The sequence below is a fragment of the Nematolebias whitei genome, chromosome 11 (assembly GCF_014905685.2).
Source record: "Nematolebias whitei isolate Nwh7 chromosome 11, NemWhi1, whole genome shotgun sequence".
Lineage (NCBI taxonomy): Eukaryota > Metazoa > Chordata > Actinopteri > Cyprinodontiformes > Rivulidae > Nematolebias > Nematolebias whitei.
In genome coordinates, this window is record NC_056508.1 from 40,205,271 (window position 1) to 40,225,835 (window position 20,565).

The window sequence follows — 20,565 nt, forward strand, 5'->3', positions numbered from 1 at the left end:
GTACAGAAACAATACGACGAACAACAGCAGCACGAACGTGAGTCCGTGTGAGCAGATGAGTAGAAATGAACACGGCAGCGTGAAACAAATCAGCAGCATACGATCAGCAGCATGGATAGTGAGCAGCACATATCAACAACCAAGTGGCATTACAGTGATTATTTTTACAGCGATTATCCTGATTAGAGATTCATGAGTCTAACAGCCTCAGGGTAGAAGCTGTTCCTCAGTCTAGTGGTTCTACACTTAATGCTCCTTAACCTCCTTCCTGAGGGGAGTGGGGCAAAAAGTGTGTGCTGAGTGAGTGGGGTCCTTCATGATGCAGGTGGCTCTCTTCCTGCATCTAGAGGTGTAGATGTCTGTGATGGTGGGGAGACTGACTCCAACAGACTTCTGTGCAACCTTCACCACTCTGCAAGACTTTTCTTTCTGCAGCTGTGCAGCCTCCATGCCACATGTTGATGCTGGAGCACAGGATGCTCTCCACTGCACACCTGTAGAAGGAGGTGAGGACTGAGCTTCACAGACCAGCTCGCCTCACCTTATTGCAGGTGAACGTATCTTTGGTCATTTTGGGAGTGTGGTTCAGACGTCCAGCATGTTTATCTGAAGTGAACGACTGGTTGATCTGTTGGGGTTTGAGTTTGATCAAGCGGCGGCCATGATGCGGAGTCGGACAGAACAACCTTCAGACGTTTGTACTGCTTCTTTGATGGACGCGCTCCACGCAGCCGACGAAGGCAGTTCAACAAACCCAAATCTATCAGCAGCTACAGAAGATAAAAGAAAATAGGAGAACAATGACAAATGTGGGCTTTTTCTTACAGTATGTATCTCAGTTTTGTTAAGATAAAACCTGGTCATACGAATTGCTTAAATCAACATGTACAGTTAAAGATTCAGGGCAAAAACTAACCAAAGCATTAAGGTCATTTGTTAATGCTTCAAACATTTCTTGACACGAGCTTTTCAAAGCATATTTGACATTTTTGTACAAATAATTGGACATTATTGATTTAGATTTCTGTTACATTCTGACTATCATACATGCAATATGTTGGCAGATAATCGACAGAAAAATGTGTTGCCGTTTATTAAATCATTCAAAGCACTTTTTGTTTAACCAACTTGGTAAAGTATTCAGTGAAAATGAACTAAAAATGCTTTGTTTTGTAGATTACTTTTTGTACATTTTGTCAAATATTTATTCTCACGTTATACTTGGATGTTTCCAACATTTCAAATCAAACATAATTAAAAGTATTTTTTCTCATAAATCCATCAGATGGAAGGAAAAATAATGACCTCGCATGAAACGTGAGTTCTCTGAATGCTCATCGTTTATTGATTAAGTCAACAACTACTGTATTTTCATGCAACTTTACATTTACTGACAAACAAATGTCCCTTTGGGGGTGTTGGCATTCAATATAATCTGTCAGGAAGAAAAAAAATGCATTAACCCAATTTTTCATATTATTTTGGTTGTGTATGTCCAGATTGGGCGGTCAGTTGTTTTCCTGACACAAAGACTGTCTTACTGAGTTTGAGTCCAGCTGTACGCTAGTCTTTACGTCTTATTTTGATGGAATTAGCAGACAAGTGCCATGACACAGATGAGTTTGATAAATTAATTTCCCACAACTGAGTTATTTTATTATCAAAGAGGGAATTAAATTATTTTATTGCCTCTTTATTTTTCCATGTCCACACAAAATAACTAAAATTATGAGCCGTTCTTTTCCACGCCCTGTCGACTTTATCAGGGTTTAAAATCAAGCTGAACGTGAGTCCGATTAGCCGTCGTCCACAGTGGACATGTCGCAGCTCCAGTGTGTCACTAACCTCCAGAAGACAACACACCAGAAAGTTGTCAGCAGCCACAACGATGAGCAGCAACCCAAAGATCATATTAGTGAAGTCATAGAGTTGAAGAATTTGGCTGAAGAAAGGACACGGATCCAGCACCAGCCAGGTCATCACAACAAGCTGGAGGACCAGGAAACAAAGAAACATCCCTGGAGGGATGAGAACAATCATCGGAGGCTGAAATATTTAGGGAGTTTCACTTCAAATGTTCAATATACAAAAAATATATTTAACAAAGAAGTCAGTTTAAAATAGATATCTCTGCTCACTCACTGTTGTGGTAGAAAGGTTTATTGTGAGGGTAACCTTTGGTGACCACTGCTGCGATGAAGATATACTGATAACCTGATAATTCAAACACGCAGCTGTTCTCCATGTTGGGTAAATTGTCTTTTCCAAACACTGTTGAATTGAGGGGAATATACCTAAAGTAACATAATGTAAAAAAAAAAAAGACACATCAGGCTATTCAAATGTATTTAAATAAAACATTTCATACCAGGAGGCAACTCAAAGTGCTTCACAGAATAAAACCGTTCATCTTTTTAGCTAACCAGTTCTCTTTGGTGGTGATGAAAAATGCGGCCAGTTGACCCAGGATGATCATGCACGTGTGGAGGAAGAGGCTGCCGAACACAGGCAGGGACCTCAGTCTGCCTGGAGGTCTGCAGGGGTGCAGCTGCTCACTGGGACCTCCTCTCCCAATTAGAAAAACCAGCACAGTTACAAGAAACAAATCACAGAACAGGAACTGGATATCGCCCAAAGTCGTCTTCACCTGGACACAAAAATTATTAAATAATTAGGCACAAAAAACACAGGAGGTGGAAATGCCCGTTATGGTTTAATTGTTTTACAAAATTACTCTCATCGAATTTTATGCCAAAAATGCCTTTTTAGATGGCTAAAAATGCACAATAAATAAATTGCACACATCATAAATTATGACAAACATTGTATTTTAGGACGATGGAAAATAAAGAGTATTTTTCAACCTTTATTTAAACAGGTTAGTCCCATTGAGCCACGAGGACTCATTTACAAGAGAGACCTGGATTTTAACAAAGAGTGACGACAACAGTGGATAACAACAACAAGACATTCACAAATGATTCATACAAATTTAAGTTTGTTTTTTTACAATTGAAAACAGAATGATAATTAAAAGGAGAAAGAAACGTAGCGAAACAGCTAGATTACGAGGCAATATTCTACACCGCCTCGTAATCTAGCTGTTTTTTCCGCTACGTTTCTTTTCTTTGTACGTTTCTTTTTTATTTTATTTTTATAAACTGCACCATACATAACAGCCCTACAAATGTTTTTATTTACAGATATTAAATTTAATACCCGTGTATTTATCACCTCGGGATCTTAAAATAAAAAGCTCTGCAGGTATGGCGTATACCCAACAGGAAGTCTGCCATATCGGTTAAAATATGACATTTTAACACATTTTATTATTTTTGACTTATTTTTAGGAGATCAACTTCAAAACTGATCATTTTATTTTTAAAGCGTGCGTAATAAAAAGTTATCAAAACCATAAAACTTTGCCTTAGCGTGCAAAAACAAGGAAGTAACTGTAACTCGTGCAACGATACATTTCATTAGCACCAACGTTCAAGTTTGATCATGATTGATTGATGTGAGGAGCTCCTTCACGGCAACTCACTGTGTTCAGGATGAGGACGGAGCAGAACTGAATGACGCTGTACAGCACCATGTACCTGAAGAGACTGAAGGACATGACCAGAGAACATCTGCCCTCCCTGCACGGATAAACAAATTTATAAAAAGATTTTCTTTACTGCAGACGCTCTGCTACAGAAGTCAGGTTTGACAGAACGTCAGTGATGTCTAAACTTTCTGTTTATTTCACCTGATGAGCAGCGGCACGCAGCTGATGTTTTCAGTCTTGGAAGTGAAAGGTGAAGCGACCGAAGCTTCGGCCTCAGACAGGGAAACTCCAACATCAGCAGCTTTCAGGGCCCCGCAGTCGTTGGCCCCGTCCCCACACATGCCCACGCAGTAGCTGCCATAACAATAAATGAGAAATATTAGAAGTCTTACTGAATGTCAACCTGCAACCATTGTATTCCTGCATTGCTTATTTATGATTCTTTTAAATAATGATTATGGATTTAAGCTACTATAAGCTGAACTCACTTCAGGCTCTGCAGCTCCTTCACCAGTTGGGCCTTTTGGTCTGGAGTCATGCGCGCAAATACGGTAGCTTTCATTAAAACCTGTAATAACAGTGCCCCATTATTAGAAAAACACTGTCCATTCCCAGTATTTCTTTATCTGGACTAATGCAGCTCACATTACCTTTGGAAGATCCTCAGGAAAGTGGTCACGGAGGGCAGCAAAGGACTTGCCATCAATAGCCAGATGATAGTCAGGAGGACCTCCCTGATGTGAGGGGAAAAAACAAGACCAACAACTAAATGAACACTAAAATACACAAAAGACCAATTTTGTTTGGATCAAGGTGTGTTCAAGGTCATCCCAATAAATATTGATTATAGGAAAAACATTAGAACCATAGATACTATTGTTATAAATTTGTTGTATAACCTAGTTACGTTTATTGCGTTAAATAGATTTAAGTTCAACAGAACCACAAATCTGTTCTTTTAAAAAAATTCTAACTATTTTTGCAGTAATAATCTTCATTAGACATAAACAGCAGCACGGTGACTCAGTTGGTAGCGCTGTGGCCTCTCAGTGAGAAGGTCGCTGGATGGAATCCCAGCCAGGGGGCCTTTCTGGGTGGAGTTTGCATGTTCTCTCCGTGCATGTGTGGGTTCTCCAGGTTCCTCTCACAGACCAAAAACATTCATGCTAGGTTGATTGGTAACTCTAAATAGTTCCTAGGTGAGAGTGAAAGCATGAATGTTTGTCTCTATGTGTCCCTGTGATGGACTGGAGACCTGTCCAGAGTGTTCCCCACCTCTCGCTCAGTGACTGCTGGATATGGGCACCAGTGACCCCCACGACTCAAAAAGGAAGACGTGGGTAAAAATAATGGCTGGATGGATACATACAGACTTAAAGTACTGGACACTATAAAGTTCTTGGACTGGAAGTGTAGTGCAAAGTGTCTGAGAAACACCAACTTGATCCATGTCGTATGTGGAGCTTTGGGCCACTTCATCTTCAAGGCTGAACCTCAAAGTAGGCAAAGACTGAGCTGTACGAGGGGTTGCAGTGACAAAAATCACTTTATCATCAGGTCCCACCATCCGACAGCTTTTTGCTACATTAACAGCTGTAAAAATGTTGTCTCCTGTATGAAAAATAACAAAACAAAGCTAAAGAAGGTTCTGCTATTAAGCAATATATGTTATTGTTGCCAACTGTATGTCTTTATTAAAAAAAAAAGGAGTAAATGTGCAAATGTGGTGTAAATATTTTCTCACCAGTGACCATCAGAGTTCGAATGTGTGCCTTGGTCAGGATGTCAATAACATCTTCAGTCTTGGGTTTTATCAGGTTCTTCATCATCAGCAAGCCCAGAAACTGCAGGTCTTTCTCTACTTCAGCTCTGCAAACCAACACAGAGTTGTGTTAACGTGTAAAGTCTTGTAATTCATTTGATTTTCAAAGGTTCCGTTGATTTTATGTACGCATCAACTTTTTTTAAAACTACATTTAAGAAACGAAACCTTTGTGGGTCTCACCGTTTCATATTCATCAGGTCAGAATTCACATCTACTGGTTTACAGGCGAGTGCAAGAACCCTGAGGCCTTCGCTGGAGAACGTACGCAGTGTGCTGGAGAACTGTGGTGGAACTGCAAACACAAAACATCCTATTTTATATTAATTTGTATAAATTAGTTTGAAGGGGAATAAAAACTGTAAAACATTGTTTCTAAACTTATGTGATGGAAGAGATTTGACTGAACCTGAATCAGCTCCACAGAGACTGGTCACCATCTCTGGGGAACCTTTGACGAAAGCCAGAGCAGAGCGCCCCCCGTGGGCCACCGTCACCACGCTCATCCTCTGCAGGGCGGAGGAGAATGGAAACCTCTGAACAATGGCCACTGCTTCACTTGAGGACTGAGCGCAAAATAAAAGACAAGAACAGAAGCTCAACTCCAGACATGCAAAACATGCTAACGTTGTTTTAGATATTACAAAGTGTAATAACAGAAAACTAAACATATGTCACATGAGTGGACCTCTGGTGATTATTGGCTTGTTAAAGGATTCACTTGGGGCGGCTGTGGCTGAGTGGTTAGAGCAGTCAAAAGTTGGGGGTTTGATTCCACCAGCAGTCACATGCCGAAGTGTCCCTGGGCAAGACACTGAACCCCTCATTGCCTCCGATGTGTCCCATCAGTGTATGAATGTGATAAAGCTCTGATTAATCTTTGTAAAGGTACAGTAGAGTGCTGTATGAATGGGTAAATGAGGCCAAAGACTGTAGTGTAAAGAGCTTTGAGTGTCTTGATAAAATAGAAAGGTGCTATGTAAGTACAGTACTTAAAACAGCCGTGTGTGAGTTTGTGACTGGCCTCCTCAGTTATGATAGCCAGCAGCCATTACTGGTCTTGGGGGAATGAAAGGGAGAAACATCAAATATGTTACTAGACTGTGAATACGGCTCGTCAACCCCTCCTGTCACTCAGCTGATTTCACAGAGCTAGGGCTCTGTTTTCTTTATGTGGATTATTGTCAAGGGGCTGCAGTAGTTCGATGGTCAGCAACCACCAAATGACTACTACAGATACGTACCAGCTTCCCTTGACCCAGAATGGAAAAATGGTCAAAGGAAATGGACGCATGGATGAATGGTTGACTTTTTTTTTTTTTTACCTTTATTTTACCAGGAAGAAATCCATTGAGATTATTAATCTCTTTTACAAGGATGTCCTGGGCAATAATGTTTGAGTACAGAGTGATCCAAAAGTGAACTTGGCACCAGGCAACTTAGGGCCAAAGCTTGACAGTTCATTTTGCACTCCCATCTTCTGGCTGTATGTCGTTAGCAGGACGGAGGAGCGGTGGTGATGTGTTCAGGTGGAACACTGACAGCTGAAGAAAGTTGCAACCTTGAAGATGGCTATACAAATGATGGATGGATGTTAAATTGGCAATATACTCACAGTTCCCTGAAAAAGAGGCTGTTGATTCGAAGGTTTCATCACAGCTAAAACTTTGTGACCTCCAAATTCTGCATGAACAACGTCACCATCTCCCTCTGGTTCCTGAAGGTTCTGAAGAACAAGAAGCATTTGAAAATAAAAATTCTGACAATATTTTCAGTCAAACCACCATTTTTTTGCTGCATAGCAAAAGCTTGAAAATAGATTGACTGGTTCTTATTATGGTTCTCAAATTGTGGTACTAATTAATAGCCATAAGCTGAGCTGTGATAGAACGCTGAAGAGCAGAGATAGTCAAATAAATGAGAGGTTCAGGGACTACAATCTTAGTTCCAAGTGGAATCTACTAGAAAAAACATTTCCTCATCTACACCACAAGTTATCTCAAAGTTGCATTCAGTTGTGGAGCAGAGAAAGAGCCAGAACCGTACGCACTGGTGATGATCATCACAACAAAAGCATGAAACCATCACATGGTTGGCAGCCAAACATACAGTTTCCTTGAACAAATGCTGCTTTTTCCCATAAGGAAGTGCAACAAACTGAAAAAGTTCAACTTCTGCAATGGGTTGGCAAATGACTGTGTCCACCATTAGGCAGAGGACAGTCATTATGGTGATGTCATATTCAACCAGCAGGGTTTTGCAGTGAGTAGTAAGAAGATGTGTGCACATTAAAACAGATTTTATCTTCTGTCTAACAAGATGAGACCAGCGGCGTGACTGGTTACGTCAAATTTAAGCTTCTAAGCTACTGGTTTACAGTGGACCTTGATATTTTCTAACGTGATACCTAGCATAAAAATTGAAAGTACAGAAAATATCAAAAGAGAGAATAAAATATGCACAAGTATCTAGGCCTGTCACAATAACAAATTTTGCTGGGTGATTAATTGTCTCAGACATTATTGTAATAAACGATAATATTGTTTGAAATTTGACAATAATTAGTAATTCTTGTCAAATTTAAGAAGAAATGTTAATTTGTTTTGAGTGTAGTACCTTTTTTGACCACTGGATGGCAGCATAAGACTGTTTGAACCAAAGGATGGATAGTGAGGGAGCGAGCAGCGTGTCTTTAATAAAAAATGGGAGGGAAGCCCTTTGACGTGACATGGGCTGTCTCCCTTTTTTTTGGTTCTCAAAATGGCAGACAATCGATGTGGTTTGAGCTTTTTAGCATAGTATTTGTCACACAAAGCTTTTAATAAAGAAATCAGTAAACAAGTTCTCAGCGTCTTTTAGAAGAGAAAAACAACTTTTTATACAAAGGCACAGGTTTCAACTGTGAATTTTGGAACTTCGACAAGACGGAGTCCCCCCCCCCCCCCCCCCCCGAGTTTGGTCTGTTAGCTTAGCTTGTAGCTTCTCAGCTTAGCTGCTTTTAGTGATCCAAAAATGCAATTTTGGACGGTTAAAATGGATTTTAAAGAGAAAAGAGAAAAGAAGGGGTCAATGAAGAGTACTGGAGTTGAGCTTTATGTCATCCAGTGTCTTCAGTAGAAAGAGAGACACTAAGAAACAATAAAGCCAATAAATGAAAATGATCGACCTCATTTTAATTTCTCATGCGATTAATTTATTTATTGTTTATCGCGACAGGCCTACTGAATTATCTATAACCAAGAATACTGACTAAAATGTGTTTTTAGTTCATCTGGATGCTGCTTATAGTCGAGGACAAATGATGCTAGAATTCATAAGGCATGTTCTTGTAACAAGATGAGGTCAACCAGATCTGGAAATAAACAAAACCAGTTGATTTGTACCATACCCAGCCAGTAGACTCGACCATCTTGAGCTCCAAAATGTCTCCGAGGGGCTGACCTCGCAGTAGTTTAACAGTGTGACAGCAGGCCAGGGCAGACTGCATGTGACCCGGAGGCAGGAGTTTAGGGTCTGGGACCAGTTCTGAGAAACCAGCAGGTCGTCCCTCCATCACTCCCCACACATCCAGACCCTCTTCTGTCAAAGTTCCTGTCTGGGAAAACAAATCTGTCTCAGATCCACTGTTGGTAGCATCAACATGTAAAGAAGACAGACTCTTCTACGCAGTCTGTTAGCAGATCCCAGTCTCACCTTGTCAAAGCAAAAGACTGAGACTTTGCCACTGACGTTAATGCGGGGTGGATTAATACAGAATATGCCGTGTTTCTTTAGCCTTTTTTGGGCATAAATAGTTCCTGTGGTGATGGCAGCAGGCAGGGCAGGAGGCACTACAATAGTCACAATGTCCAGGCATCTAACAATTAACTCCGACCACGTCACCTGGACACACATTGAGCCACAGGTCAGTTGTTACACTCTAATTTTCCAGAAGGTCTGATTATATGTTTTGATCTTACGACCTTTAACTTACATTGGCTTTCAAAAGGATCACAAAAATGTAAATGGTACCACAGGAAGCTGAGGACAGTATTAAAAAATAGAATTAAAACATAATTTGTCTCACTCGCTCACGTAAAGATTACATAAGCTTCTTTTTACACTTTTGGAACATTTGTGAAATTACTGTCAAAGTTTACCAATAAGACCAAGAATGAAAAGGAACTTCATGGCGTCTTTTTGAAAGCTGAAGCTGCATTGTTGAGGGTACATAATGGAGCTAACCAAGTCGCCTTTAGCTGTGAAAAAACCTGCAGAAGAAAGAAAAAAGCTGTCTTAACTTGGACAACAAACATAACGCATTAAATTTTTTTTTATTTATTAGTTAATTTTATTTAATTATTTTAGGCCCTAAAATGTTTCATGTATGCTATCATGCACGCGTGACCTTGTAAGGATTCGTTCATAAACTAACAGCCGTCATAAAATCCTATATACAAACTTACAAACAGAACCCTAAAACATATTAGTTGTCATCAACTGTAAAAAGACAGAGACAAGTCACTGCTCATCTACTAACCAGTGTTTGTTACCACGGCAACAGCACCGTCGCCTCCGGGCCTTCCTCCACTGGCCTGAATGATGTGGGTACCACAGAAAATAGTGTGTCTGCGCTCAGTGTCTGAGCTGTAGGTCCGGTCATCAGCTGGCAGAGAGGTTTTCAGCATGGGAACGCTTTCACCTGAACACAAGATGATGAGAACGAATTATTCAATGATGTCTCACCGGAAAATGAAGACAGTTGTGAGACTGGCCGCAGACAGATTGAGCAACAGAGAAAAACACATTTAGTTCCACGTTGGTTTTTGTGAAACCATCGCAAGTTCACAACAAAAAGCTCAGATTTACAGTCTTAAAAGGAACTTTCTCTTAAATACTTTTTATGTCGTCTGACACTAAGTCAGAAGTAGGGACTCGCAAATACCATACCATTTTATTTATAAAGCACTTTAAACAGTGACAGGGCCAACCAAAGTGATGTACAAACAGAAACAAACAGGCAAAGCACACAGCAACACATAACATAACATAAAATCAAAATATAGAAACAAAATAATAGCAGATAATAACATAATGATTAACACAGTGTGATGCATACAGGTTCAACACAGATCATACAGTGTTGAAAGCCAAGGAATAGTAGTGGGGTTTTAAGCAGGATTTACAAACTGTGAGGGAGGGGGCCTGCCTGACAGGTAGAGGTAACTCATTCCAAAGTCTTGGTCCTGCTACAGAGAAGGCCCTGTCACCTCTGCGCTTAAGACGAGTTCCTGGAACTGTGAGAAGCAACTGGTCCGCTGACCTCAGAGAATGTGGTGGGACATATGGCTGCAGCAGATCAGTGAGATAGGAGGGGGCAGAGCTGTTCAGTGATTTATAGACATACAAGAGTATTTTGAACTGGATTCAAAGGTGAACTGGTAGCCACTGGGAGGCCAAAACTGGAGTAATATGCTCTCTTTTGCTTGTACTGGTTAAAAATCGGGCTGCTGCATTTTGGACCAGTTGCAGTCGTGCAATGAAGGTCTGACTGATACCAAACAGGAGCGAGTTGCAGTGATCGAGCCTAGATGTAATGAATGCATGTATTACTGTCTCCAAGTTATTTTTGGACAATATGGGCTTCAGCTTAGACAGCCGCCTCAGCTGGAAAAAACAGGATTTAACAATCATGTTTACATGATTGTTAAGTTTCATGGAAAGATCCATTATCACTCCCAGATTAGTCAAAGGTCAACTAACACCATTTATTTTAAAGTCAAAGTCCAATTTATTTATAAAGCCCATTTAAAACAGCAGCTGTTACCAAAGTGCTTCACAATAAGCTCCATCCATCTATCCATCCATCCATCCATCCATCCATCCATCCATCCATCCTCTTTACCCGCTTCTTCCTTTTCAAGTTGTAGGGGGTCACTGGTGTCCATCCAGCAGTCACTGTGCGAGAGGTGGGGGACACCCTGGACTGGTCTCCAGTCCATCATAGGGACACATAGAGACAAACAACCATTCACTCTCTCACTCTCATCTAGAGATAATTTAGAGTTACCAATCAGCCCAACACGCATGTTTTTGGCCTGGGGGAGGAAACCGGAGTGCCCGGAGAAAACCCCCGCATGCACAGAGAGAACATGCAAACTCCACCCAGAAAGGCCGCCGGACCGGGATTTGAACTGGGGCAACCTGCTTGCTGAGAGGCAGCAGCTCTACCAACTGATCCACCGTGCCGCCCAAGATCAAGGCAGCAATTAAGAAAGAAAAGACTAACAAGAAGTAATTAAAAGCATCAAAAATAAAATCATAAAAACACAAAAATACTATGAGAAACAATGAAATGCTAGATCAAATCACACTGAGATAAATGACAATAAAAACAGGAGCGTTTTTAGGAGAGATCTAAAAACAGGAAGTGAAGTGGCGTGTCTAATGATGGGGGGCAGATTGTTCCAAAGTTTAGGGCCTGCGAGAAGGAACATATGACTGAAGTAGGTCAGAGAGGTTTGAGGGTGCAAGGTCATTTATGCACTTAAATGTCAATAGAATTTTAAAACCAATTCTGACATGCACAGGGAGCCAGTGAAGAGAGGACAAAACTGGTGAAATGTGCTCAAACCTACGAGCAAATCAGCTGATTTAAGAGCAAGGACACGTTTTCTGTTTTTAACGTCACATTAAGCTTTCAAATAAACACAAAGTGAAACTCGACAGCAGTGAAACAGGTTCTTCTCACAGTTCCTGGGAGTGTTATAAATTACGAAACCAAAACTGTGCACAGTGTGTTTTTACTGTCAGTCCTTGGCCTGACCTGTGAGCATGCTCTCGTTGACGAGACACTCCCCAGCCAGCAGGGCGGCGTCACAGGGCAGCAGCAGACCTTCCTCAGGGATAATTAGACAGTCGCCAGGGACCAGCTCCACTGAGCTCACACTGTCTTCCTCTGAAAACATCAACAAAACAGAGTGAAGAGCCCTGGGTTTAATGTAAAACAACTTTACAGTTGAAGTTTATCGTATTTTCAGACTATAAGGCACACTTAAAATCCTTTAATTTTCTCAAAAATCGACAGTGAGCCTTATGTATTAATTCTGTTTGTACTTACTGACCTTGAACCGATTTTGTGTGGTGCACGGTACGCAAAAATCTGTCAAAATGAACTTGTTTCGCTTAATGCACCTTATAATCCAGCGCGCGTTATAGTCCAAAAAATACGGTAAGTAAACTAAGACAGATCGAAAAAGGTTTTTCTGAATTTACCTCCTGATTCTCTGCGTATTTTAACATCTGTAACCAAGTGGGCCATGTTGTGAAGAGCAATGCTTTGCTGTGAAGTGAAATAAAGTTTAGAAACTTGTTTATTTATACCCAGAAAATAAACCACAACCACACGATCAGACATTTGCTATTCTCTGATGACTTACCTTTCGAGTTTCATAAAGTGAGATACCGATGGAGATAATGGAGATTAAAATTATGCAACCAGCGTAATAATAATAATCATCACACATCCACAAGACAATGCTGAACACTTGAAATACATAGAATGGGTTTAGGACCTGCAGGAGGAGAAAAAAAGCAGAAAGTTAAGGTTGATTACCGGCATTTTCAGCACATTAACGTTTCAAACTATTTCACGTTGCCAGAAAATATGGATTGACTGATGCATGGTAAACAGCTGATTTCAGATTTTGTTTAATTTGAGAAATTTTCCCAGCTTTCCCAGAAACGGGGTTTTATGTGAAAATGATTATTCTTCAACTCACTTCGTCAAACAGAAGCTTCAAGCAAGACTTCACAGGTACGTCAATAAGGTTTTTCCCAAACATGGTTCTCCTGAAATAAAACATAACTTCACCAGTAATTGAATCAGTCATAAATAATTCCACATACACTTTTGTACATCTTCTCCTACCTCATGCTCTGCTCCCGAGGACTCAGCCCCTTTAGGAAGCCATGCAAGTCCTGGCACGTCTGGTCCTCGTTGAGGACACTGAACGAAAAGGAAGATGGAAACGTTTGACACTAGTGTAATTATCAGCACAATAATCATTTTAAAGTAATAATTTGGTATGTTTTTATTTATTTTCTCCCTCCTAATTCATCTGAATAAGCAAAATCAATTAAATAAAAAGTCATTGTGAATGAATTAAATTGTTTTGACAGAACTGGTCAGAGAGTAGTTCTCTCTAATCTCGTTGTCCTTACCCAACAGGACAGAAAGTCTCCCTCCTGTCCAGCCAAACGTAACGCAGCCCTTGAAGCACAAAGTAGCGCAGCAGCGTTTTCTAAAACAGTAAAATACAGTTTAAGGCCTGATGGAGTGTGACTCTGAACATCATTCTGTTTTTATATAAATATATTACTTCTACATTGAGCAGCTGAACATCATCTCTCCACTCATCCTCCTCCTGTTGTCCCAACAGCTCCAAGCTGAAAGAACGAGCCGAGTAAGCAGTATGTATGTGTCAGCTGTTTTTAAAGGTTGAAGGTAACTGGTAAAGAAAAAATAAACATGGGGCTCACCAGCCCTCCTCCATCTCCTCTGTCCGCACCTCCACCACATGTTGCAGGCCAGAATCATCCTGACAGAGAAAATATGCAAACATAATACATGAGCACCGTATTTTCTGCCATACAAGTCACACCGCCCTATAAGTTGCATCAGTCCAAATACATCTAATAAAGTGGAAAAATCCATAAATATGTTGCATCGCCGTATATATCGCATCTATTATGCATCACTGCTAACATGCCTTGTTTGTAACATGTCACCGCTGACAACCTGGAAACGCAGGCCGGTGTTGTGCCAAAAATCGATTGGCTGCCAAATGGCGGCACGGGAGGACTTTAACAAGAATTTAACAAGAGTAACACTTAAAAACAATTATTTGTTTGCTCGAAATTATAGCAAAGGTGTGTCTCAGTCTAACTTTTTCATAATAAATGCACTTTGATGGTCAAATCAGCTGCATTTTCAAAAGCCGATACACGGAAGTAGGTGCGTGTACAGGAGGAATCGCTGTGCATTTCTTAGAAATTTAACAAGATAACCACCTAAAAACAATTATTTGTTTGCTCGACATTATAGCAAAGGTGTGTCTGAGTTGAACTTTTACCTAATAAATGCACTTCAATGGTCAAATTAGCTGCATTTCGCCGGGGTGGCACAGTGAAATGAAGCTGATTTGACAGTTGCTCCAGGCAGACGACGGTGGCAGGGTATGGCAAGCCGATTGTGTCATTAATAGCCACTTTTACCTATTACATGATACAACGGCATGCCATACTCTCAACTGCCATCTAGCAGCTGAAAATGGTAGTGTTCCATATTTTCAGTCAGAATTAATGAAAACGTTCATATCTCAGCCATAAATTGGTTTATAAATATGATAAAAAATTCATAAATACATTGCTTCGGCGTATAAGTTGCAGGGCATGCAAAACTATGCAAAAAACTGCGACTTATAGGCCGAAAAATACGGTAAATGTGCTGAGCTGCTGTGGAGTAAGTCTTTTTGATCATTTGGCAATTTGAGTCACACACGAGCAGAAAAACATGAAAAACAAACTTTCAACTAAGAACAATGGGTTGGTGCCGTACAACCTGGAATTTCAACTGATTTTCTATAAAACTAACACAAAAAACTTCAGATGGGTTAAATGGGGAAAACATTGTTTTGTTGTTGTTGTTGATGTTTATTCTAGAAGACAGAAAAAATTAAATGGTGCATTCCTATGCATTACTGCTGCATGTTTCCTGTAATACAAGGTGTCAAGTGGGTTTTAATTCTGCACATGGTCGGATTTTCTTACCGTGAGCAGCAGAATTTCTGCCAAAGCCAGCGGGCAGGGGCGGCAGCGGGCGAGGACACCAAGCCGAGGCCTCCAGTGAAAAACAATCAGGGGGAGGACTGCCAGACGACACAACCACACCTGCCAACGCAGCCATTTATACCCCTGGCAATCCTGAGGGAGCAAAGAGTCACACAGTCCATTCAGATTCACAGAAAACACTTAAAACCAGTTCATCCAGCACATCTAAAGTGATGGAAACCGGGAGACTATCTGGATTTGTTTTTGTCTTATGTTTGATGGTCTTTTTATGTTTATTATTAGTTTTGTTCTCTCTTTTTGGTTATTATGTCTGCTTGTTCTGTGCTGTTCCGTTCATCTGTGTTTCCGCCAAGCCATTAGTCAGTTTCTGTTCCTCAGCTCTGAGCTCAGCATTTTTTTCCCAGTCAGCCTGCCACGCCCACCTACACCTGCTCTCTGTCACCTGCCACAGCTGCAGCCACCTCCCTCATTAACCCCATTAGCCCATATACCGGTAGTTGCTCTACCTGCATTCATCACTCAGTGGAGCATTGTGTGTGTTCTCACACTACGTCCTGTTTCATCTGTGCCTCCCCGTGACTCTTTGTACCTCCTTCTGAAGCCCATCCTAGGCTTTGTTAGTTTTTCTACACAAAATAAAGTTTTACTTATTTTTGGATCTTCTCGTGTCAGTCTAGATTCCTGGGTCCAAACTACACAAAACGTGACAAGAGACAGGTTCCTGGCCCAAAACTACACAAACAAATCTCACTGGTACTACCTCTTCACCTCAGGTGTTTGAGTCTGCATGTCGCCAAAACTGAATTTGTCATATTGATGCTCACTGTCTGTTTAGCTGAAACACTGAAGAGGATCCTACCATGTCTGAGTCAGAACTGAAGGGGGCTCTTGTTGATGGGGGATGTAAAGGTCATGGATGTTTTTCACTTACTAATGTCAAAAGTTATAGAATCATGTGTGTGAGTTAGAGTTGTTGAATGAAGTGGAGCCTGTGCAACTGATAAACTTCAAGGCCCTAAGCTGGAAAGCAGAGTTGTCTTGACCTCACCTTCTCTAATAATCATATAAGTTGATGCTCCTGTATGTTGTCCGCTGGGCAGACTTTGTGATCCGGGCGTCGTGTAACATCTTGTATTCTGGTTTCCAATCACTGCACTCACCTTGCAAGGGATTAAACCTGGGTTGAAAAGATCTTCTCCTTTCCTGTGTGGCATTATGAGTTGATGAAAGGATAATTAAATTATCCAACACGTGTTCTGGAGGTCCACTCTGCGGATCATCAGCACCACCCGAGATATGCTTGGTTAATACCGTTTATAGATTAGCACGAACACAAGCCTACAAAGTCAATTTAACAAAAGATTCACTTCAAAGTTCTTCTTGTATGAATCTTTTCATGCCTTAAAGGCTCATGTCCAAAAGATGTCCAAGTGAATGAGGTGCAGAGGAGACATGGGTATGTTGAATTTATCAACAGCAAAAAGTATTTTTAAGCTGCCACTAGTAAAGGACATCAAGTAGATATGAGATGGGGAACATCTGCATAAGACGTCCAGCAAACATAAAATAGTGCCGTATGTCATCTTTCATTTCAGCTATTTTTTTACTCCTTGTAAGAATCTAAAAGTCCATGCCCATGCTTATTTTACAGACTCATTTTTCTCTCTCACAGTCTACATATATGTATGTATAAGTATATAGTCATCAATAACCCTGGCAGCACACTTGTGGCATTGTTTGTACAAGTAGCATCAAGGGAAGGGAGGGAAGTCTGAGATTGTCATCATTGTATGTTCCCATACAATATTAAAATCAGTTCTCTGCATTTAACCCATCACACGTGGGATACACCCAGGTGGAGCCGTGGACAGCTATGTAAGTGCCTGGGAAGCAATTGGGGATTGGGTGTCTTGCTCAGAGACACCACGAAGTTTGGGAAAAGCTGGGAGTCGAACCAAGACTTTCTGGTCCCAAGTCGGCTGCCCTACCTATACCCCGTTCTCGGCCCCCATCAAATTCCAAAAACAATCATCAACCTCATTCTGAAGTAAAGCTCTTATTGAAATGATGATACAATCGTGTCTTTCAGCACTGAGGTTGATGAATCCCACCTTGCTGAACTGCTATCCTTCTGACTGAAAACTTGTTCAACCGACTTCTGGACAAATGGGATCCACATTCAAAGAAATGTTAAAGCTGCTGTCAGTGGCTCATTGTGGTTTCCATGGTAACCACGCACCTGTGTCTGTCACTCCCTGACTGCCAAGTTACCGAGACAGGCAGATAAAAATATAGACTAAAAAGTACGTCTCACAAACAAACAGTCGCTGTGTGAAAACTAGAATTCAAATCTCACAAATTCTTGAGTATTAGGAGCAGAGTAAAACAAAGCTACTAAAACTAGACACCAGGTGGGGGTGTTTTCCAACACAAGGTCAGAAAATCAGCTTCTCTTTGAATTTTTGTCTCTATTTTTAGTTTCATTTTTGACTCCAGCCTATAGCTGCAGTGTTTTTGTTCAATAACCTGACCAGGTTTTGAATTACAGGAAGTACAAATTAACGATGATCACGGTCAGCTCTCGGATATATGTGCACGCACATATTTAATTTGACACAAAAAGTCAGAACTAAATGACATTTTCACCTTAATCACAAGGAGTTGTTCCTAAAGTTGATATCTGAGCTTTAAAACAAAACACATTATGTTATAGCTGAATTTTAAAAGTAGGGAGCCCACAACATTAAAAAAGTTACTTACCTCAGTCACAAAAACGTGTCTGATGTGAGACTTCATTAAGTTATTAGGACCAGAACCAGCAGTTAGCTGTGAGAGGGTTCTGTAGCGGCTGCCTGTTGTTTCAGTTCACAAATTTTAAAGATAAGTCTGAGACATCTTCTTCCCTCATCTGTGTCAGTCTCCTCTGAAGAAACCCCGAGTGTCTGAGAGAAAAAGCCACACAACCCAACCCAAAGTCTGACTCTTGACTGTTTCAGTCACTGCTTCCTTTCTTCCACCTGAGCAAATGACGTCCTTTCTGAACCAGCTACTTTCATTTTCTGTGGCCGTGGGCAGCGAACTTTGGAGAACAACAGAAAATTAAAAACATCAGAAGTCAGTAAATTTATGAGGAACTGGGCAGTTGTGAATCACATGAGATTTATGTGATAGATCAAAGACAACAAGTGTTGAAATGCGGCATTTCTTCATTTTTACGCTCCGTCTTGCTTCAGCAACTGTAATGGTGGAGACAAATTCAGAAAACATCCTATTTGATCCATGAGAAATTCCCACTTTCCAGATATAGCATTAAATATTGAAATATTGAGTTCAGTTCATCCCGCCTTCTTTTTCTTTTGGCTTTTCCCTCTTCAGGGGTCTCCACAGCAAGTCATCCTCCTCCATCTCTGTCCTCTGCATCCTCTGTCCTCACTCCAACTACCTCCATGTTCTCTCTAACTGCATCCATATATCTCCTCTTTGTCTTTTTTCTGGCAGCTGCATTTCTAACATCCTTCTACCAATAATACCAATTCACTGTCCCTCCTCTGGACATGTCCAAACCATCTCAGTCTGGCCTCTCTAACTTTATCTCCCAGTTGTTCCACCTGTGCTGTACCTCTGATGATCTCATTCATAATCTCATCCATCCTTGTCACTCCTAAGGAGAACCTCAACATCTTCATTTCTGCCACTTCCAGTTCCTTCTCCTTCTTTTTGCCCATGTCTCTGTCTCCAGACCATACAGTATAGCTGGTCTCACCACTGTCTTGCAAACTTTTCATTTGACCTTTGGTCAACCATGTTGTCACAAATAACTCCTAAAACTTTTCTCCATCCACTCCATCCTGCCTGGACTCTCTTTTTCACCTCTTTACCACACTCCCCATTTTCTGGACATTGAACCCTAAGTACTTGAAGTCCTGCACCTTTGTGACCTCTGCTCCTTGTAGCCTCACTGTTCCACCGGCCTCCCTCTCATTCACACACATGTACTCTGTCTTACTACGGCTGACTTTCATTCCTCTTCTTTAAAGTGCATGCCTCCACATCTCCAAGTTCTCTTCCACCTGTTCCTTGTTCTCACCACAGATCACGTCATCTGCAAACATCATCGTCCATGGGGATTCTTGCCTGACCTCATCCGTTAGTCGGTCCATCACCAGAGCAAACAAGAAGGGGCTCAGAGCCGATCCTTGATGCACTCCCACCTCCACCTTGAAGCTACCTGTCACTCCTACAGCACATCTCACCACTGTCCTGCTGTCCTCATACATGTCCTGTACCAGTCTAACATACTTCTCTGCCACTCCAGATTTTCTCATGCAATACCACACCTCCTCCCTCGGCGCCCTGTCCTATGCTTTTTCTAAATCCATAAAGCCACAATGGAGTTGTTTCTGACCCTCTCTCTGTACTTCTCCATCAGCATTCTCAAATCAAAGATGGCATCAGTGGTGCTCTGTCTTGGCATGAAACCATACTGCTGCTCACAAATAATCACCTCTTGTCTAAGTCTTGCTTCCACAACTCTCTTCCAGATTGTCATTGTGTGGCTCATCAACTTATTTCCCCTGTAGTTGCTACAACTCTGTACATCACCCTTGTTCTTAAAAATGGGCACCAGCACACTTCTCCTCCATTCCTCAGACATTTTCTTACCCTCAAATGTGCTCAAAAAAATATTTGAGTCAAAAACCTCACTGCCAAGGAGGATTCAAGATGGCGACGACAAGATGTCACATTTTTTTGTCGGCCTCCCGTTGGTATTGATTAAAACTGCCTTTATATAAATATTCTGTGAAGATGTCTCTGCGTTGGATTCTTCTGAAGTCGGCACTGTTGCAGGATTGAATCGAGAGAGCTGCAATAGACCTCCAAATTCAAGGGCGTCAGAAGCATCCGTAATGTGGGGGAGACACAATGATGTGTGTAGGTGTGTGTGCGCGTGCACGTGTGCACTCACGTTTAAAAAAAAAGGTGTTCACTAGTGAACAAAAAAGCAGCATTTCACCTAGATTTCCTTTAATTCCACACATTTAAAGCATGTTTCTCACCAAGTTTGTGTAAATTCATCTGTGAGTTTTAAAGACATTTTAACTTTAATACACTTTAACGCAGAGTGTCAGATCGGCACTATTTGTCTTTATAGAGAAATAAAAACATCACCACTGGACTTTTTTACTTGTGTTCAACACTACTCATCTAAATGACGTTTCTCATGAAGCTTGAGGACAATAAGGTGTGGGGTTTTAAAGACATTTCAATTTTAATGCACCTGAACACAGCGTCTCTGACACCTGCAGCGTCTCACAGCGTCACAGTTACTGCTAAGCTAAGACAGACGTAGCACTCCACTTCT

General features: G+C 41.1%; 1 protein-coding gene across 1 annotated transcript; it reads right to left on the bottom strand.

The window, feature by feature from the left end:
* Positions 1 to 602: 602 nt before the first annotated feature.
* On the bottom strand, positions 603 to 16,417 carry LOC119417324 (polyamine-transporting ATPase 13A2-like). Its single transcript, XM_037684531.1, has 28 exons — positions 16,364 to 16,417; positions 15,183 to 15,335; positions 13,893 to 13,951; positions 13,733 to 13,799; positions 13,575 to 13,654; positions 13,282 to 13,359; positions 13,133 to 13,202; positions 12,791 to 12,925; positions 12,627 to 12,693; positions 12,178 to 12,309; positions 9,892 to 10,053; positions 9,512 to 9,622; positions 9,346 to 9,392; positions 9,066 to 9,254; positions 8,761 to 8,967; positions 6,988 to 7,098; positions 5,782 to 5,938; positions 5,556 to 5,667; positions 5,295 to 5,419; positions 4,992 to 5,161; positions 4,201 to 4,284; positions 4,039 to 4,118; positions 3,752 to 3,904; positions 3,545 to 3,641; positions 2,424 to 2,647; positions 2,143 to 2,294; positions 1,846 to 2,018; positions 603 to 770 (listed from the first exon to the last, which is right to left on the bottom strand). The coding sequence occupies exons 1-28, from the start codon at positions 16,415 to 16,417 to the stop codon at positions 603 to 605; spliced, it is 3,417 nt and encodes a 1,138-aa protein (XP_037540459.1).
* Between the last annotated feature and the right edge of the window lie 4,148 nt (positions 16,418 to 20,565).